This window comes from Pristiophorus japonicus, chromosome 13 (genome assembly GCF_044704955.1).
Source record: "Pristiophorus japonicus isolate sPriJap1 chromosome 13, sPriJap1.hap1, whole genome shotgun sequence".
Lineage (NCBI taxonomy): Eukaryota > Metazoa > Chordata > Chondrichthyes > Pristiophoridae > Pristiophorus > Pristiophorus japonicus.
Genome location: NC_091989.1, coordinates 52222044 through 52240938, shown reverse-complemented (window position 1 = coordinate 52240938; position 18895 = coordinate 52222044). Strand labels below are relative to the sequence as shown.

The 18895-nt window shown below is 41.3% G+C and overlaps 1 protein-coding gene across 14 annotated transcripts in view; it reads right to left on the bottom strand.

The window, feature by feature from the left end:
- LOC139278563 (mucin-2-like) overlaps positions 1–18895 on the bottom strand; it is a 188963-nt gene that overhangs the window by 72848 nt on the left and 97220 nt on the right. For 9 of the 14 annotated variants that reach the window (XM_070897470.1, XM_070897479.1, XM_070897474.1 and 6 more), the window contains 7 exons: positions 12823–12882; positions 10551–10601; positions 8295–8654; positions 7085–7144; positions 4573–4632; positions 2296–2346; positions 42–401 (listed from right to left, as the gene is read on the bottom strand). The exons of 1 other annotated variant lie outside the window; for it this stretch is intronic. In XM_070897470.1, the coding sequence (XP_070753571.1) occupies positions 42–401; positions 2296–2346; positions 4573–4632; positions 7085–7144; positions 8295–8654; positions 10551–10601; positions 12823–12882 (1002 nt within the window). The remainder of the gene's footprint in view (positions 1–41; positions 402–2295; positions 2347–4572; positions 4633–7084; positions 7145–8294; positions 8655–10550; positions 10602–12822; positions 12883–18895) is intronic. 4 more of the 14 variants (XM_070897476.1, XM_070897480.1, XM_070897481.1 and 1 more) reach the window with 4 other exon arrangements.

Here is an 18895-nt window from a genome sequence, read left to right as displayed (position 1 = left end):
TATTTAAATACAATTTTCTCACAAATAAATGTCATAATTACCAGGCATCGTGGTTGTAGAGGTCGTTATAGGCAGACTGGTTGTTGTCCTTTCTGATATTATTCGTGGCTCACAGCAAACTCGAATCTGGTAGTCATAACAAAGCAAGCTCTCTTGCAAAGCACTTTTGGTGAATATACAGACCAGCCCTGTATCTTTGTCACAGGTCACATTGTCTGTTGATTCACTTACTGGCCAATCAGGGTAATCGACAAATTGGCACTGAAGTTTATTAATTGCATCGGAAGAGGAGGGACACAGTTTACCACGTATGGGATCCAATAATTCAGAATCGCCCGGACTTAACGGAGAAGGTGTATGTTCATTAAACCACGGAGACCATTTGCCATTACATATCTCCTCTGTAAAATAAGAAATCTGCACTTCATTAATCTGATTTAATGAATTAGTTAATAAGAAACAGAAAAGCAAAACTACAAAACAACTTTTCTAAATATACTGCTATTTCCATAAAGTTGTGTGAAATACTTTATCGCATTCTAGTTGCACAATTTCACCACAGTGGTGCAAAGAATATTAAATCACCACAGCATGCGACTGATCTAATATCAGGTTGTTTTTAAATACTAGTTTTACATTCATCATTTCAAAGCTCAAGGGATGATTTTCATTTGTTTCCAAGGGGGGAGTGGCGGAGGGAAAATAATTCTACAGAAGAACCTACTGCCCAGAGGCCGCTCACTCGATTTTCTAGTGGACATCGAATCAAGAACTGGTGAGCCCTTTACTTGGGCTCGGAATGGTAAGAAATAGTCCGATAGGGTTTTGCAGCTGAATCTGTATGATGGAGTGAGATGGACTGGCTACAAGACATTCTCCCATTCCTTGATATAGTTTTACAATATCAGTGTTGACAGTGTATGACAAGTAAGAATGTATACTACAATACACCTTTCGCAGTTGGAACTTCGCTTGCCAGGGGCACATACCAGGAACGAGTGGGATGCCGCAGCGATTGGTGCTGGGGCCTCAACTACTGACAACCTATACTAATGACTTGGATGAAGGGACCGAGTGTAATGTAGCCAGGTTTGCTGATGATACAAAGATGGGTGGAAGATTAAATTGTGAGGACACAAGAAATCTGCAAAGGGATATAGACAGGCTAAGTGACTGGGAAAAAATTTGGTAGATGGAGTATAATGTGGAAAATGTGAGGTTATCCACTTTGGCAGGAAAAATAGAAAAGCAAATTATACTTTAAATGGAGAAAAATTGCAAAGTGCTGGAGTACAGAGGGACCTGGGGGTCCTTGTGCATGAAACACAAAAAGTTAGTATGCAGGTTCAGCAATTAAGCAGGAAGGCAAATGGAATGTTGGCATTTATTGCAAGGGGGATGGAGTATAAAAGCAGAGAAGTCCTGCTACAACTGTATAGGGTATTGGTGAGGCCACACCTAGACTACTGCGTACAGCTAAGGAAGGATATATTTGCGTTGGAGGCAGATCAGAGAAGGTTCACTAGGTTGATTCCAGAGATGAGGGGGTTGACTTTTGAAGATAAGTTGTGTAGGTTGGGCCTGTACTCATTGGAGTTCAGAAGGATGAGAGGTGATCTTATCGAAACATATAAGATAATGAGGGTCTCGACAAGGTGGATGCAGAGAGGAATTTCCACTCAGGGGAAACTAGAACTAGGGGACATAGTCTTAGAATAAGGGGCCACCCATTTAAAACTGAGATGAGGAGGAATTTCTTCTTTCAGAGGGATGTAAATCTGTAGAATTCTCTGCCCCAGAGAGCTGTGGAGGCTGAATATATTTAAGGCAGAGATAGACAGAATTTTGAGCGATAAGGGAATAAAGGGTTATGGGGAGCGGGTAGGGAAGTGGAGCTGAGTCCATGATCAGATCAGCCATGATATTGAATGACGGAGCAGGCTCGAGGGGCCAAATGGCCTACTCCTGCTCCTACTTCTTATGTTCTTATGAATATGGGTGTGGAAGTTAATGCATATCACAAAATAATCCGTCAATTGCCGTCAAATTCTTGATTTTCACCCATTCCACTAAACATTATGTCAGCACTACAATTTCCTGAAAGCTGCCCTATAAGTTACAACATAATGACCAGAGATATAAACATTTCAAAAGCAAACAATTAGAAAGGAAAATTTGAGCTGTAAAATGAAAGCCGTGTTTTGTTACCTGCTCAATGACAGACCACATGGAGTTAGAAAACAATCCACTTGTAGAGACAGACTTGGTGCAAGGTATAAAACTGCTGTCACTTACCAGTTGTGGTAGACGTGGTGGAAATCGGTATCACTTCTGTTGTGGTAGTATCTATAGAGCAGGGAAAACATTTCAACGTGTTGCAGACTCAGAGCCTCAGCGTGCAGTGTATCAGGTTAAACACTTACTGTTCTGCTGCATATAACCCAGCATAACATTTTTTAAATGAATTCTATTCACTTGTATCTAAGTCTACTCAATAAAATTATTTTAGTGGAGAGACAATACAAGTAATATGTGGCCCTTGCATTCAGTCCACTATTTCCACATGGAAATGTCACAGATTTAATGGAAATACTGGCAATATTAGATTTCAATGGCCAGTGGAAAATTCTTACAATTGACAGATTCATATTGACCTCAGCCCGTCCAGTAAAACAATGGCTCTGAAAATACTCGGGCAGAAATCCTGGTGATTATACCAGGGTCACACCTCCCAGAGCTGATCTGAGCAGTGTATGTAGGTCAGTGGGAGCACATGTCACTTAAATATTTATGGCGAGAACCTGCACCACCGTATTCAGACACATGCCATGCTGCTCTTTGTGTTCAGTGGGATTAAAAATAAAATTGCTGACTGTGCCGACCTCTGCATCGGTCACTCTCTTGCTATGTGTGTGGACAGCATTGGCTTATAATGCAGAAGAGCCCTATGCTTGCCCAGAAGAAGGTGAACACATGACAGCTATTCCAATTTTGATGGCTGTTCCAGATTTTTGAAATACTATATCACATTTTAGTGACCCAATTTCACAACAGTGGTGCAAAGAATATTAAGCCAGCAAAACATTTGATTGTGTGATTGGTCGAGCATCAGGTTGTTTTTTAATACTGGTTTTACACTCATCGTTTGAAAGCTCAAGGGGTGATATTCATCAGCTTACAAAGCGGGTGAGTGGCGGAGGGAAAGTAATTCTACAGAAGAACCTACTGCCCGTAGGCCACAGACTCGATTTTCTAGTGGGCATCGAAACAAATACTGGGGAATCCTGTAATTGGGCTCGGAACGGTGAGAAATAGTCCGATAAGGTTTTGCAGCTGAACCTGCGAAAATGAAATTTGTCATCAGCATAACCCTCTATTCCCTTGTCCCCTCATATGTTTATCCAGCCTCCCCTTATATGCATCAATACTATTGGCTTCAACCACTTCCTGTGGTAGCAAATACCACATTCTCACCACTCTTTGAGTAAAGAAGTTTCTTCTGAATTCCCTACCTGACTTCTTGGTGACTACTTTGTATTGATGGCCTCTAATTTTGCTTTCCCCCTCAAGTAGAAATACTCTCTCCATAGCTACTCTATCAAAAGCTTTTATGATTTTAAACACCTCGATAAGATCACCCCTCAACCTTCCCTTTTCATTTCCTGATCGGTATAAACTCACATTTCTGGTATCATCTTTATAAATCTTCTCTGCACCCTCTCCATCGCCTCTAAATCCGTTTTATAATATGGCGACCAGAATTGTACACAGTATTCCAAGTGTGGTCTAACAAAGTTTTGATACATGTTTAGCATAACTTCACTACTTTTCAATTCTATCCCTCTAGAAATAAACCCTAGTGCTTGGTTTACTTTTTCATGGTCTATTTAACCTGTGTCGATACTTTTATGATTTATGTATTTGTGCTCCTCTGCCCCATTAAGAATCTAATTTACCAATTTCTCTATTTTCCTTAACACAATGGAATATCTCACATTTATCTGTGTTGAATTTTATTTGAACATTACATGTGCATTTTGCAAGTTAATGAATGTCCTTCTGTAATTTGTTGCAGTCCCCGTCAGGATTGACTATCGCCACCAATTTGGTGTCGTCCGCAAATTTAGAAATTGTGTTTTTGATTCCAATGTCAAAATTTTTTATATAATTTGTTGACATTGTGTGACAAATAACTGAAAATGTGTTATTTAATAAGAATGTATATTACAATACACCCTTCTCGCTTGGAGCTTCGTTTGCTGGGGGCACATATCAGGAATATGGGCGTGGAAGTTATAACACATCGCAAAATAATCCCTCAACTGGAGACAAATTCCTGATTTGCACACGTTCCACTGTCAGGGGCACAGTTTCCTAAAAGCTGCCCACAAATTACAACATAATAGCCAGAGATACAAACATTTCCAAAACAAACAATTAGAAAGGACAATTTAAGATGTAGTAATGAAAGCTGTGTTTTGTTACCTGCTCAATGACAGACCACTTGGAGTTAGAAAACAATCCACTTGTGGAGACAGACTTGGTGCAAGGTATAAAACCGCTGTCACTTACCATATTCGAAGTTGGTGGTAGACGAGGTGGTAATCGGTATAACTTCTGGTGTCGTCGTTTCTATAGAGCAGGGAAAACATTTCAACCTGTTACACTGTACACTGAGGCTCTGAGTCTGTATCAGGTTCAAAACTTACTTTTCTGTTGCAGGTAGTCGAGCAAAAAAGTTGCAAAAATGAAATCTATTCACTTGTATCTAAGTCCATTCAATAAAATTATTTTAGTGCAGAGAATACAATTATTTAACGGCCCTTACGTTCAGGACATTATTTCCACAAGTATAAAATTGCTGGAATTGTTACCTATGTTTTGAGCGCGATGTTAATGGAGTTCCTGGAAATACAGTGTCCAATGGCCAGTGGAAACTTCTCACAATTGACAAATCCATATTGACCTCAGCGATCCAGAAAAACAGTGGCTCTGAAAATACTCGGGCAGAAAACCTGGCAATTATACCAGGGTCACACCTCCCAGGCCCTCCAGAGCTGACCTGAGCAGTGTATGTAAGTCCCTTTGAGATCTTGTCATTGAAATATTTATGGCAGGAGCCTGGACCACCATATTCAGTCACCTGCCATGCTACTGTTTCTACTCAGTGGGAATACATATTAAATTGCTGGCCATGCCGACCTCTGTATTGGTCACTCTCTTGATATGTGTGTAGACAGCATATTGGCTTATAGTGCAGAAGAACCCTATGCTTGCCCAGAAGGCGGTGAACATATAACAGCTATTCTTTGTTTGATGGCATTTCCATACAGACTTTTGAAATACTTTATCACATTCTAGTTACACAATTTCACAACAATGGTGTCAAGAATATCAAGCCAGCAGAACATTTGACTGTATGACTGGACTAGCATCAGGTTGTTTTATCATACTTGTTTTACACACATCATTTGAAAGCTCAAGGGGTGATTTTCATCAGCTTACAAAGGCGGGATTGGCGGAGGGAAAGTAATTCTACAGAAGAACCTACTGCCCACAGGCCACTGACTCGATTTTCTAGTGGGCATCGAAACAAGAACTGGCAGGCCCTGTAATTGGGCTCGGAATGGTGAGAAATAGTCTGATAGGGCTTTGCAGCTGAACCTGTATGATGGGGTGACATGGATCGGCTACAAGACAGTCTCTCATTCTTTGATATAGTTTTACAACATCAGTGTTGACATTGCGTGACATATAATTTTGATATCCAAAATTGTTTTATTTCATAAGAATTTTTCAAAGAATACATCCTTCTTACTTGGAGCTCCGCTTGCCTGGGGCACTTAACAGAAATATGAGTGTGGAAGTTAATGCACATCACAAAATAATCCGTCAATTGGCGTCAAATTCTTGATTTGCACCCGTACCACTAAACGTTATGTCAGGAGCACAATTTCCTAAAAGCTGCCCTATAAGTTACAACATAATGTGTTAGGAATCAGGGATGCCTAAAAATGCATATGGTTATACGATTAAAACTGTGATGGGAAAAAGCTGTGTTTACATGGTTGCATTCGGATTGTAGACGGAAAGTCTCCTCGGATCAGAGAAATGCTGATGTTGATTTCCTATGGAGGGTATAGATTTTGTTCTATATACAATCTCCCTGTTGCTGAGCAATTATCTGTTGTTTTTAAGTTAAGACTTGAACCTTGTTTGTGTATTTTATGTATAATGCGAAGGATAGGATTTGAAGTTAGTTTAACAAAACTTCTGGTGAATATAATGGATGGAAGTTGAAAGGAGCTAACACTCTAAAGCGAGCAGTTTTCTGGTTTGGGCTTCAGGATTGTACCCGAGAGAATAGGGACAAGGGAGATGAACTGATTTCCACAGGAAGAAACCCTGGGTTAGTGTAAACAGAGAATGACATGTGGCTAAAATCGTAAGACATCGTTAAGTTGGGCTTTGTTTCGAGAATCGAGACAAAGAACTAGAAGCCTTTTGGATAAGATTTTAAGGAAACCGCTTTGGTCAAAAGGTCTTGTTGATATCCCATGTCAGGCCCACCCCTGAAAAGCCTAATCAAGATTGACCACACAGACGGTGTGAGGGAGAGTGAAACAGAAGTTGAGCTGGTCGAACACTCTTCGATTGATCCCATGCTTTACTGAAGGAAGCTCTAGACAGAGAAAGAGACTGCAAGCCAGAGAACAGCTCACGTGCGCCAGCCATTTGTCTGTCCGGATCGGTATCAACTATCTGTTACAGTTGTATGTTTCTGCTGTATAACTAAGGTGTTATATTCTGTCTTAAACTCTGATTAAACACTATATATCCACCAGATTAGTTTACAGTTGATCCTGATTATAAAAGTGACCAGAGATAGCCTTAAACTTGGCTATTTCTCACAAATGACCAGAGATACAAACATTTGCAAAGCAAACCGTTAGAAACGAAAATTTGAGATGTAAAAATGAGCGTCGTGTTTTGTTACCTGCCCAATGACAGACCACATGGAGTTAGAAAACAATCCACTTGTAGAGACAGACTTGGTGCAAGGTATAAAACCGCTGTCACTTACCCGTGGTGTAGTTGGTGGTAGACGTGGTGGTAATCGGTATCACTTCTGGTGTCGTAGTTTCTATAGAGCAGGGAAAGCATTTCAACCTGTTACACTGCACACTGAGGCTCTGAGTCTGTATCATATTTAACAACTTACTTTTCTGCTGCACATAGCCCAGCACAAAAGTTGCAAAAATAAATAATCTATTCACTTGTACCGAGGTCTACCCAATAAATTTATTTTGGCAGAGAAGGAATACAACTATTTAATGGCCCTCACATTCAGGACATAATTTCCACACTATCAGAGAAGCTGAAATTGTCACCGAGATTTGATCGTGCTGTTAATTATGTTCTTGGAAATATTAGTGTCAAATGGCCAGTGGAAACTTCTTACAATGATCCATATTGACCTCAGTTGTCCAGAAAAACAGTGGCTCTGAAAATACTAGGCACAAATCCTGGCAATTATACCAGGGTCACACCTCCCAGGGCCCTCCAGAGCTGATCTGAGCACTGCATGTAGGTGTGTGGGAAGTCCTGTCATTGAAATATTTATGGCAGGATCCTGAACCACCATATTCAGACACCTGCCATGCTGCTGTTTCTATTCAGTGGGAATGAAATGTAAATTGCTGGCCATGCCGACCTCTGCATCAGTCACTTTCTTAATATGTGTGTGGACAGCATATTGGTTTATAATGCAGAAGAGCCCTATACTCGCCCGGAAGCAGGTAAACACACAACAGCTTTTCTATGTTTGATGGCATTTCCATACAGACTTGTGAAATACTTTATTATATTCTAGTTACACAATTTCACAATAATGGTGCAAAGAATGTAGCTATGCTAGTCCAGAAGGAGGTGAAGGCATAAAAGATGAGGCCAAATTTAAATATTGTGTGAAACAATATCATGCAAAGAATTTGAAGGTATATTAATCATCGTATTATCATCTACTTCTTTACTGGAGGCATTAGTCAATTTCCTTTATCGGGATCAATGACTATATTAAAATGGCAGACAGAAAAATGTCTTACGAATCTGCATAGCTTTCGGGCTGATTATTATCATTGACTGCAATTTCTAATCTAGGATCTACTGCTTGCTTTCTCTGCCTGATGTACACATCCATGCAGGATGCAGAATTTTCACTGTAATAAGGCAGACTAGTTTGATGTGCTTTTGTATTTAAATACAATTTTCTCACAAATAAATGTCATAATTACCAGGCATCGTGGTTGTAGAGGTCGTTATAGGCAGACTGGTTGTTGTCCTTTCTGATATTATTCGTGGCTCACAGCAAACTCGAATCTGGTAGTCATAACAAAGCAAGCTCTCTTGCAAAGCACTTTTGGTGAATATACAGACCAGCCCTGTATCTTTGTCACAGGTCACATTGTCTGTTGATTCACTTACTGGCCAATCAGGGTAATCGACAAATTGGCACTGAAGTTTATTAATTGCATCGGAAGAGGAGGGACACAGTTTACCACGTATGGGATCCAATAATTCAGAATCGCCCGGACTTAACGGAGAAGGTGTATGTTCATTAAACCACGGAGACCATTTGCCATTACATATCTCCTCTGTAAAATAAGAAATCTGCACTTCATTAATCTGATTTAATGAATTAGTTAATAAGAAACAGAAAAGCAAAACTACAAAACAACTTTTCTAAATATACTGCTATTTCCATAAAGTTGTGTGAAATACTTTATCGCATTCTAGTTGCACAATTTCACCACAGTGGTGCAAAGAATATTAAATCACCACAGCATGCGACTGATCTAATATCAGGTTGTTTTTAAATACTAGTTTTACATTCATCATTTCAAAGCTCAAGGGATGATTTTCATTTGTTTCCAAGGGGGGAGTGGCGGAGGGAAAATAATTCTACAGAAGAACCTACTGCCCAGAGGCCGCTCACTCGATTTTCTAGTGGACATCGAATCAAGAACTGGTGAGCCCTTTACTTGGGCTCGGAATGGTAAGAAATAGTCCGATAGGGTTTTGCAGCTGAATCTGTATGATGGAGTGAGATGGACTGGCTACAAGACATTCTCCCATTCCTTGATATAGTTTTACAATATCAGTGTTGACAGTGTATGACAAGTAAGAATGTATACTACAATACACCTTTCGCAGTTGGAACTTCGCTTGCCAGGGGCACATACCAGGAACGAGTGGGATGCCGCAGCGATTGGTGCTGGGGCCTCAACTACTGACAACCTATACTAATGACTTGGATGAAGGGACCGAGTGTAATGTAGCCAGGTTTGCTGATGATACAAAGATGGGTGGAAGAGTAAATTGTGAGGACACAAGAAATCTGCAAAGGGATATAGACAGGCTAAGTGACTGGGAAAAAATTTGGTAGATGGAGTATAATGTGGAAAATGTGAGGTTATCCACTTTGGCAGGAAAAATAGAAAAGCAAATTATAATTTAAATGGAGAAAAATTGCAAAGTGCTGGAGTACAGAGGGACCTGGGGGTCCTTGTGCATGAAACACAAAAAGTTAGTATGCAGGTTCAGCAATTAAGCAGGAAGGCAAATGGAATGTTGGCATTTATTGCAAGGGGGATGGAGTATAAAAGCAGAGAAGTCCTGCTACAACTGTATAGGGTATTGGTGAGGCCACACCTAGACTACTGCGTACAGCTAAGGAAGGATATATTTGCGTTGGAGGCAGATCAGAGAAGGTTCACTAGGTTGATTCCAGAGATGAGGGGGTTGACTTTTGAAGATAAGTTGTGTAGGTTGGGCCTGTACTCATTGGAGTTCAGAAGGATGAGAGGTGATCTTATCGAAACATATAAGATAATGAGGGTCTCGACAAGGTGGATGCAGAGAAGAATTTCCACTCATAGGGGAAACTAGAACTAGGGGACATAGTCTTAGAATAAGGGGCCACCCATTTAAAACTGAGATGAGGAGGAATTTCTTCTTTCAGAGGGATGTAAATCTGTAGAATTCTCTGCCCCAGAGAGCTGTGGAGGCTGAATATATTTAAGGTAGAGATAGACAGAATTTTGAGCAATAAGGGAATAAAGGGTTATGGGGAGCGGGCAGGGAAGTGGAGCTGAGTCCATGATCAGATCAGCCATGATATTGAATGACGGAGCAGGCTCGAGGGGCCAAATGGCCTACTCCTGCTCCTACTTCTTATGTTCTTATGAATATGGGTGTGGAAGTTAATGCATATCACAAAATAATCCGTCAATTGCCGTCAAATTCTTGATTTTCACCCATTCCACTAAACATTATGTCAGCACTACAATTTCCTAAAAGCTGCCCTATAAGTTACAACATAATGACCAGAGATATAAACATTTCAAAAGCAAACAATTAGAAAGGAAAATTTGAGCTGTAAAATGAAAGCCGTGTTTTGTTACCTGCTCAATGACAGACCACATGGAGTTAGAAAACAATCCATTTGTAGAGACAGACTTGGTGCAAGGTATAAAACTGCTGTCACTTACCAGTTGTGGTAGACGTGGTGGAAATCGGTATCACTTCTGTTGTGGTAGTATCTATAGAGCAGGGAAAACATTTCAACGTGTTGCAGACTCAGAGCCTCAGCGTGCAGTGTATCAGGTTAAACACTTACTGTTCTGCTGCATATAACCCAGCATAACATTTTTTAAATGAATTCTATTCACTTGTATCTAAGTCTACTCAATAAAATTATTTTAGTGGAGAGACAATACAAGTAATATGTGGCCCTTGCATTCAGTCCACTATTTCCACATGGAAATGTCACAGATTTAATGGAAATACTGGCAATATTAGATTTCAATGGCCAGTGGAAAATTCTTACAATTGACAGATTCATATTGACCTCAGCCCGTCCAGTAAAACAATGGCTCTGAAAATACTCGGGCAGAAATCCTGGTGATTATACCAGGGTCACACCTCCCAGAGCTGATCTGAGCAGTGTATGTAGGTCAGGGGGAGCACATGTCACTTAAATATTTATGGCGAGAACCTGCACCACCGTATTCAGACACATGCCATGTTGCTCTTTGTGTTCAGTGGGATTAAAAATAAAATTGCTGACTGTGCCGACCTCTGCATCGGTCACTCTCTTGCTATGTGTGTGGACAGCATTGGCTTATAATGCAGAAGAGCCCTATGCTTGCCCAGAAGAAGGTGAACACATGACAGCTATTCTAATTTTGATGGCTGTTCCAGATTTTGTGAAATACTATATCACATTTTAGTTACCCAATTTCACAACAGTGGTGCAAAGAATATTAAGCCAGCAAAACATTTGATTGTGTGATTGGTCGAGCATCAGGTTGTTTTTTAATACTGGTTTTACACTCATCGTTTGAAAGCTCAAGGGGTGATATTCATCAGCTTACAAAGCGGGTGAGTGGCGGAGGGAAAGTAATTCTACAGAAGAACCTACTGCCCGTAGGCCACAGACTCGATTTTCTAGTGGGCATCGAAACAAATACTGGGGAACCCTGTAATTGGGCTCGGAACGGTGAGAAATAGTCCGATAAGGTTTTGCAGCTGAACCTGCGAAAATGAAATTTGTCATCAGCATAACCCTCTATTCCCTTGTCCCTCATATGTTTATCCAGCCTCCCCTTAAATGCATCAATACTATTGGCTTCAACCACTTCCTGTGGTAGCAAATACCACATTCTCACCACTCTTTGAGTAAAGAAGTTTCTTCTGAATTTCCTACCTGACTTCTTGGTGACTACTTTGTATTGATGGCCTCTAATTTTGCTTTCCCCCTCAAGTAGAAATACTCTCTCCATAGCTACTCTATCAAAAGCTTTTATGATTTTAAACACCTCGATAAGATCACCCCTCAACCTTCCCTTTTCATTTCCTGATCGGTATAAACTCACATTTCTGGTATCATCTTTATAAATCTTCTCTGCACCCTCTCCATCGCCTCTAAATCCGTTTTATAATATGGCGACCAGAATTGTACACAGTACTCCAAGTGTGGTCTAACAAAGTTTTGATACATGTTTAGCATAACTTCACTACTTTTCAATTCTATCCCTCTAGAAATAAACCCTAGTGCTTGGTTTACTTTTTCATGGCCTATTTAACCTGTGTCGATACTTTTATGATTTATGTATTTGTGCTCCTCTGCCCCATTAAGAATCTAATTTACCAATTTCTCTATTTTCCTTAACACAATGGAATATCTCACATTTATCTGTGTTGAATTTTATTTGAACATTACATGTGCATTTTGCAAGTTACTGAATGTCCTTCTGTAATTTGTTGCAGTCCCCTCAGGATTGACTATTGCCACCAATTTGGTGTCGTCCGCAAATTTAGAAATTGTGTTTTTGATTCCAATGTCAAAATTTTTTATATAATTTGTTGACATTGTGTGACAAATAACTGAAAATGTGTTATTTAATAAGAATGTATATTACAATACACCCTTCTCGCTTGGAGCTTCGTTTGCTGGGGGCACATATCAGGAATATGGGCGTGGAAGTTATAACACATCGCAAAATAATCCCTCAACTGGAGACAAATTCCTGATTTGCACACGTTCCACTGTCAGGAGCACAGTTTCCTAAAAGCTGCCCACAAATTACAACATAATAGCCAGAGATACAAACATTTCCAAAACAATTAGAAAGGACAATTTAAGATGTAGTAATGAAAGCCGTGTTTTGTTATCTGCTCAATGACAGACCACATGGAGTTAGAAAACAATCCACTTGTGGAGACAGACTTGGTGCAAGGTATAAAACCGCTGTCACTTACCATATTCGAAGTTGGTGGTAGACGTGGTGGTAATCGGTATCACTTCTGGTGTCGTAGTTTCTATAGAGCAGGGAAAGCATTTCAACCTGTTACACTGCACACTGAGGCTCTGAGTCTGTATCAGGTTCAAAACTTACTTTTCTGTTGCAGGTAGTCGAGCAAAAAAGTTGCAAAAATGAAATCTATTCACTTGTATCTAAGTCTATTCAATAAAATTATTTTAGTGCGGAGACATTACAATTATTTAACAGCCCTTACGTTCAGGACATTATTTCCACAAGTATAAAATTGCTGGAATTGTTACCTATGTTTTGAGCGTGATGTTAATGGAGTTCCTGGAAATACAGTGTCCAATGGCCAGTGGAAACTTCTCACAATTGACAAATCCATATTGACCTCAGCTATCCAGAAAAACAGTGGCTCTGAAAATACTCGGGCAGAAAACCTGGCAATTATACCAGGGTCACACCTCCCAGGCCCTCCAGAGCTGACCTGAGCAGTGTATGTAAGTCCCTTTGAGATCTTGTCATTGAAATATTTATGGCAGGAGCCTGGACCACCATATTCAGTCACCTGCCATGCTGCTGTTTCTACTCAGTGGGAATACATATTAAATTGCTGGCCATGCCGACCTCTGTATTGGTCACTCTCTTGGTAAGTGTGTGGACAGCATATTGACTTATAGTGCTGAAGAACCCTATGCTTGCCCAGAAGGCGGTGAACATATAACAGCTATTCTTTGTTTGATGACATTTGCATACAGACTTTTGAAATACTTTATCACATTCTAGTTACACAATTTCACAACAATGGTGCCAAGAATATCAAGCCAGCAGAACGTTTGACTGTGTGACTGATCTAGCATCAGGTTGTTTTATCATACTAGTTTTACACACATCATTTGAAAGCTCAAGGGGTGATTTTCATCAGCTTACAAAGGCGGGATTGGCGGAGGGAAAGTAATTCTACAGAAGAACCTACTGCCCACAGGCCACTGACTCGATTTTCTAGTGGGCATCGAAACAAGAACTGGCAGGCCCTGTAATTGGGCTTGGAATGGTGAGAAATAGTCTGATCGGGTTTTGCAGCTGAACCTGTATGATGGGGTGAGATGGATTGGCTACAAGACAGTCTCTCATTCTTTGATATAGTTTTACAACATCAGTGTTGACATTGCGTGACAGATTATTTTGATAACCAAGATTATTTTATTTGATAAGAATTTTTCAAAATAATACATCCTTCTTACTTGGAGCTTCGCTTGCCTGGGGCACGTAACAGAAATATGAGTGTGGAAGTTAATGCACATCACAAAATAATCCGTCAATTGGCATCAAATTCTTGATTTGCACCTGTACCACTAAACGTTATGTTAGGGGCACAATTTCCTAAAAGTTGCCCGATAAGTTACAACATAATGTGTTAGAAATCAGGGATGCCTAAAAATGTATATGGTTATGCGATTAAAACTGTGATGGGAAAAAGCTGTGTTTAAATAGAACCATAGAAACAGAGAAAATAGATGCAGGAGTAGGCCATTCGGCCCTTCGAGCCTGCACCACAATTCATTAAGATCATTACTGATCATTCCCTCAGTACCCCTTTCCTGCTTTCTCCCCATACCCCTTGATCCCTTTAGTCGTAAGGGCCATATCAAACTCCCTCTTGAATATATCGAATGAACTGGCATCAACAACTCTCTGCAGTTGGGAATTCCACAGGTTAACAACTCTCTGCGTGAAGAAGTTTCTCCTCATAGTCCTAAATGGCCTACCCCTTATCCTAAGACTGTGTCTCCTGGTTCTGGACTTCTCCAACATCGGGAACATTCTTCCCGCATCTAACCTGTCCAGGCCCATCAGAATCTTATAAGTTGCTATGAGATCCCCTCTCATCCTTCTAAACTCCAGTGCATAAACATAGAAGCAAAGAAACATAGAAACATAGAAAATAGGTGCAGGACTAGGCCATTCGGCCCTTCTAGCCTGCACCACCATTCAATGAGTTCATGGCTGAACATGCAACGACAGTACCCCATTCCTGCTTTCTCGCCAAACCCCTAGTAGTAAGGACTTCATCTAACTCCTTTTTGAATATATTTAGTGAATTGGCCTCAACAACTTTCTGTGGTAGAGAATTCCACAGGTTCACCACTCTCTGGGTGAAGAAATTCCTCCTCATCTCGGTCCTAAATGGCTTACCCCTTATCCTTAGACTGTGTCCCCTGGTTCTAGACTTCCCCAACATTGGGAACATTCTTCCTGCATCTAACCTGTCTAACCCCGTAGAATTTTAAACGTTTCTATGAGGTCCCCTCTCATTCTTCTGAACTCCAGTGAATACAAGCCAGTTGATCCAGTCTTTCTTGATAGGTCAGTCCCGCCATCCCGGGAATCAGTCTGGTGAACCTTCGCTGCACTCCCTCAATAGCAAGAATGTCCTTCCTCAGGTTAGGAGACCAAAACTGTACACAATACTCCAGGTGTGGCCTCACCAAGGTCCTGTACAACTGTAGCAGCACCTCCCTGCCCCTGTACTCAAATCCCCTCGCTATGAAGGCCAGCATGCCATTTGCTTTCTTAACCGCCTGCTTTACCTGCATGCCAACCTTCAATGACTGATGTACCATGACACCCAGGTCTCTTTGCACCTGCCCTTTTCCTAATCTGTCACCATTCAGATAATAGTCTGTCTCTCTGTTTTTACCACCAAAGTGGATAACCTCACATTTATCCACATTATACTTCATCTGCCATGCATTTGCCCACTCACCTAACCTATCCAAGTCGCTCTGCAGCCTCATAGCATCCTCCTCGCAGTTCACACTGCCACCCAACTTAGTGTCATCCGCAAATTTGGAGATAGTACATTTAATCCCCTCATCTAAATCATTAATGTACAGTGTAAACAGCTGGGGCCCCAGCACAGAACCTTGCGGTACCCCACTAGTCACTGCCTGCCATTCTGAAAAGTCCCCATTTACTCCTACTCTTTGCTTCCTGTCTGACAACCAGTTCTCAATCCATGTCAGCACACTACCCCCAATCCCATGTGCTTTAACTTTGCACATTAATCTCTTGTGTGGGACCTTGTCGAAAGCCTTCTGAAAGTCCAAATATACCACATCAACTGGTTCTCCCTTGTCCACTCTACTGGAAACATCCTCAAAAAATTCCAGAAGATTTGTCAAGCATGATTTCCCTTTCACAAATCCATGCTGACTTGGACCTATCATGTCACCTCTTTCCAAATGTACTGCTATGACATCCTTAATAATTGATTCCATCATTTTACCCACTACCGATGTCAGGCTGACCGGTCTATAATTTCCTGTGATCTCTCTCCCTCCTTTTTTAAAAAGTGGGGTTACATTGGCTACCCTCCACTCCATAGGAACTGATCCAGAGTCAATGGAATGTTGGAAAATGATTGTCAATGCATCCACTATTTCTAAGGCCACCTCCTTAAGTACTCTGGGATGCAGTCCATCCGGCCCTGGGGATTTATCGGCCTTCAATCCCATCAATTTTCCCAACACAATTTCCCAACTAATAAGGATTTCCCTCAGTTCCTCCTCCTTACTCGACCCTCCGACCCCTTTTATATCCGGAAGGTTGTTTGTGTCCTCCTTCGTGAATACCGAACCAAAGTACTTGTTCAATTGGTCCGCCATTTCTTTGTTCCCCGTTATGACTTCCTCTGATTCTGACTGCAGGGGACCTACGTTTGTCTTTACTAACCTTTTTCTCTTTACATATCTCTGGAAACTTTTGCAATCCGTCTTAATGTTCCCTGCAAGCTTCTTGTCGTACTCCATTTTCCCTGCCCTAATCAAACCCTTTGTCCTCCTCTGTTGAGTTCTAAATTTCTCCCAGTCCCCGTGTTCGCTGCTATTTCTGGCCAATTTGTATGCCACTTCCTTGGCTTTAATACTATCCCTGATTTCCCTTGATAGCCACGGTTGAGCCACCTTCCCTTTTTTATTTTTACGCCAGACAGGAATGTACAATTGTTGTAGCTCATCCATGCGGTCTCTAAATGTCTGCCATTGCCCATCCACAGTCAACCCCTTAAGTATCATTCGCAATCTATCCTAGCCAATTCACGCCTCATAACTTCAAAGTTACCCTTCTTTAAGTTCTGGACCATGGTCTCTTAATTAACTGTTTCATTCTCCATCCTAATGCAGAATTCCACCATATTATGGTCACTCTTCCCCAAGGGGCCTCGCACAACGAGATTGCTAATTAATCCTCTCTCATTACACAACACCCAGTCTAAGATGGCCTCCCCCCTAGTTGGTTCCTGGACATATTGGTCTAAAAAACCATCCCTTATGCACTCCAGGAAATACTCCTCCACCGTATTGCTTCCAGTTTGGTTAACCCAATCTATGTGCATATTAAAGTCACCCATTATAACTGCTGCACCTTTATTGCATGCACCCCTAATTTCATGTGTGATGCCCTCCCCAACATCACTACTACTGTTTGGAGGTCTGTACACAATTCCCACTAACGTTTTTTGCCCTTTGGTGTTCTGCAGCTCTAACCATATAGATTCCACATCATCCAAGCTAATGTCCTAGTTGATCCAGTCTCTCCTCATATGTCAGTCCCGCCATCCCGGGAATCAGTCTGGTGAACCTTTGTTGCACTCTCTCAATAGCAAGAATGTCCTTCCTCAGATTAGGAGACAAAAACTGAACACAATATTCCAGGTGAGGCCTCACCAAGGCCCTGTACAACTGCAATATGACCTCCCTGCTCCTATACTCAAATCCCCTAGCTATGAAGGCCAACATGCCATTTGCCTTCTTCACCGCCTGCTGTACCTGTATGCCAACTTTCAATGACTGATGAACCATGACACCCAGGTCTCGTTGCACCTCCCCCTTTCCTAATCTGCCACCATTCAGATAATATTCTGCCTTCGTGTTTTTGCCCCCAAAATGGATAACCTCACATTTATCCACATTATACTGCATCTGCCATGCATTTGCCCACTCACCTAACCTGTACAAGTCAACTTGCAGCCTTTTAGCGTCCTCCTCGCAGCTCACACCGCCACCCAGTTCCGTGTCATCTGCAAACTTGGAGATATTACACTCAATTCCTTCATCTAAATCATTAATGTATATTGTAAAGAGCTGGGGTCCCAGCACTGAGCCCTGAGGCACTCCACTAGTCACTGCCTGCCATTCTGAAAAGGACCCGTTTATCCCCACTCTCTGCTTCCTGTCTGCCAACCAGTTCTCTATCCACGTCAGTACATTACCCCCAATACCATGTGCTTTGATTTTGCACACCAATCACTTGTGTGGGACCTTGTCAAAAGCCTTTTGAAAGTCCAAATACACCACATCCACTGATCCTCCCTTGTCCACTCTACTAGTTACATCTTCAAAAAATTCCAGAAGATTTGTCAAGCATGATGTCCCTTTAATAAATCCCATGCTGACATGGACCAATCCTGTTACTGCTTTCCATATGTGCTGCTATTTCATCTTTAATAATTTATTCCAACATTTTTCCCACTACTGATGTCAGGCTATAATTACCCGTTTTCTCTCTCCCTCCTTTTTTAAACAGTGGTGTTACATTAGCTACCCTCCCATCCATAGGAACTGATCCAGAATCGATAGACTGTTTGAAAATGATCACCAATGCATCCACTATTTCTATGGCCACCTCCTTAAATACTCTGGGATGCAGTCCATCCGGCCCTGGGGATTTATCGGCCTTCAATCCCATCAATTTTCCCAACACAATTTCCCAACTAATAAGGATTTCCCTCAGTTCCTCCTCCTTACTCGACCCTCCGACCCCTTTTATATCCGGAAGGTTGTTTGTGTCCTCCTTAGTGAATACCGAACCAAAGTACTTGTTCAATTGGTCCGCCATTTCTTTGTTCCCCGTTATGACTTCCCCTGATTCTGACTGCAGGGGACCTACGTTTGTCTTTACTAACCTTTTTCTCTTTACATATCTATGGAAACTTTTGCAATCCGTTTTAATGTTCCCTGCAAGCTTCTTCTCATACTCTATTTTCCCTGCCCTAATCAAACCCTTTG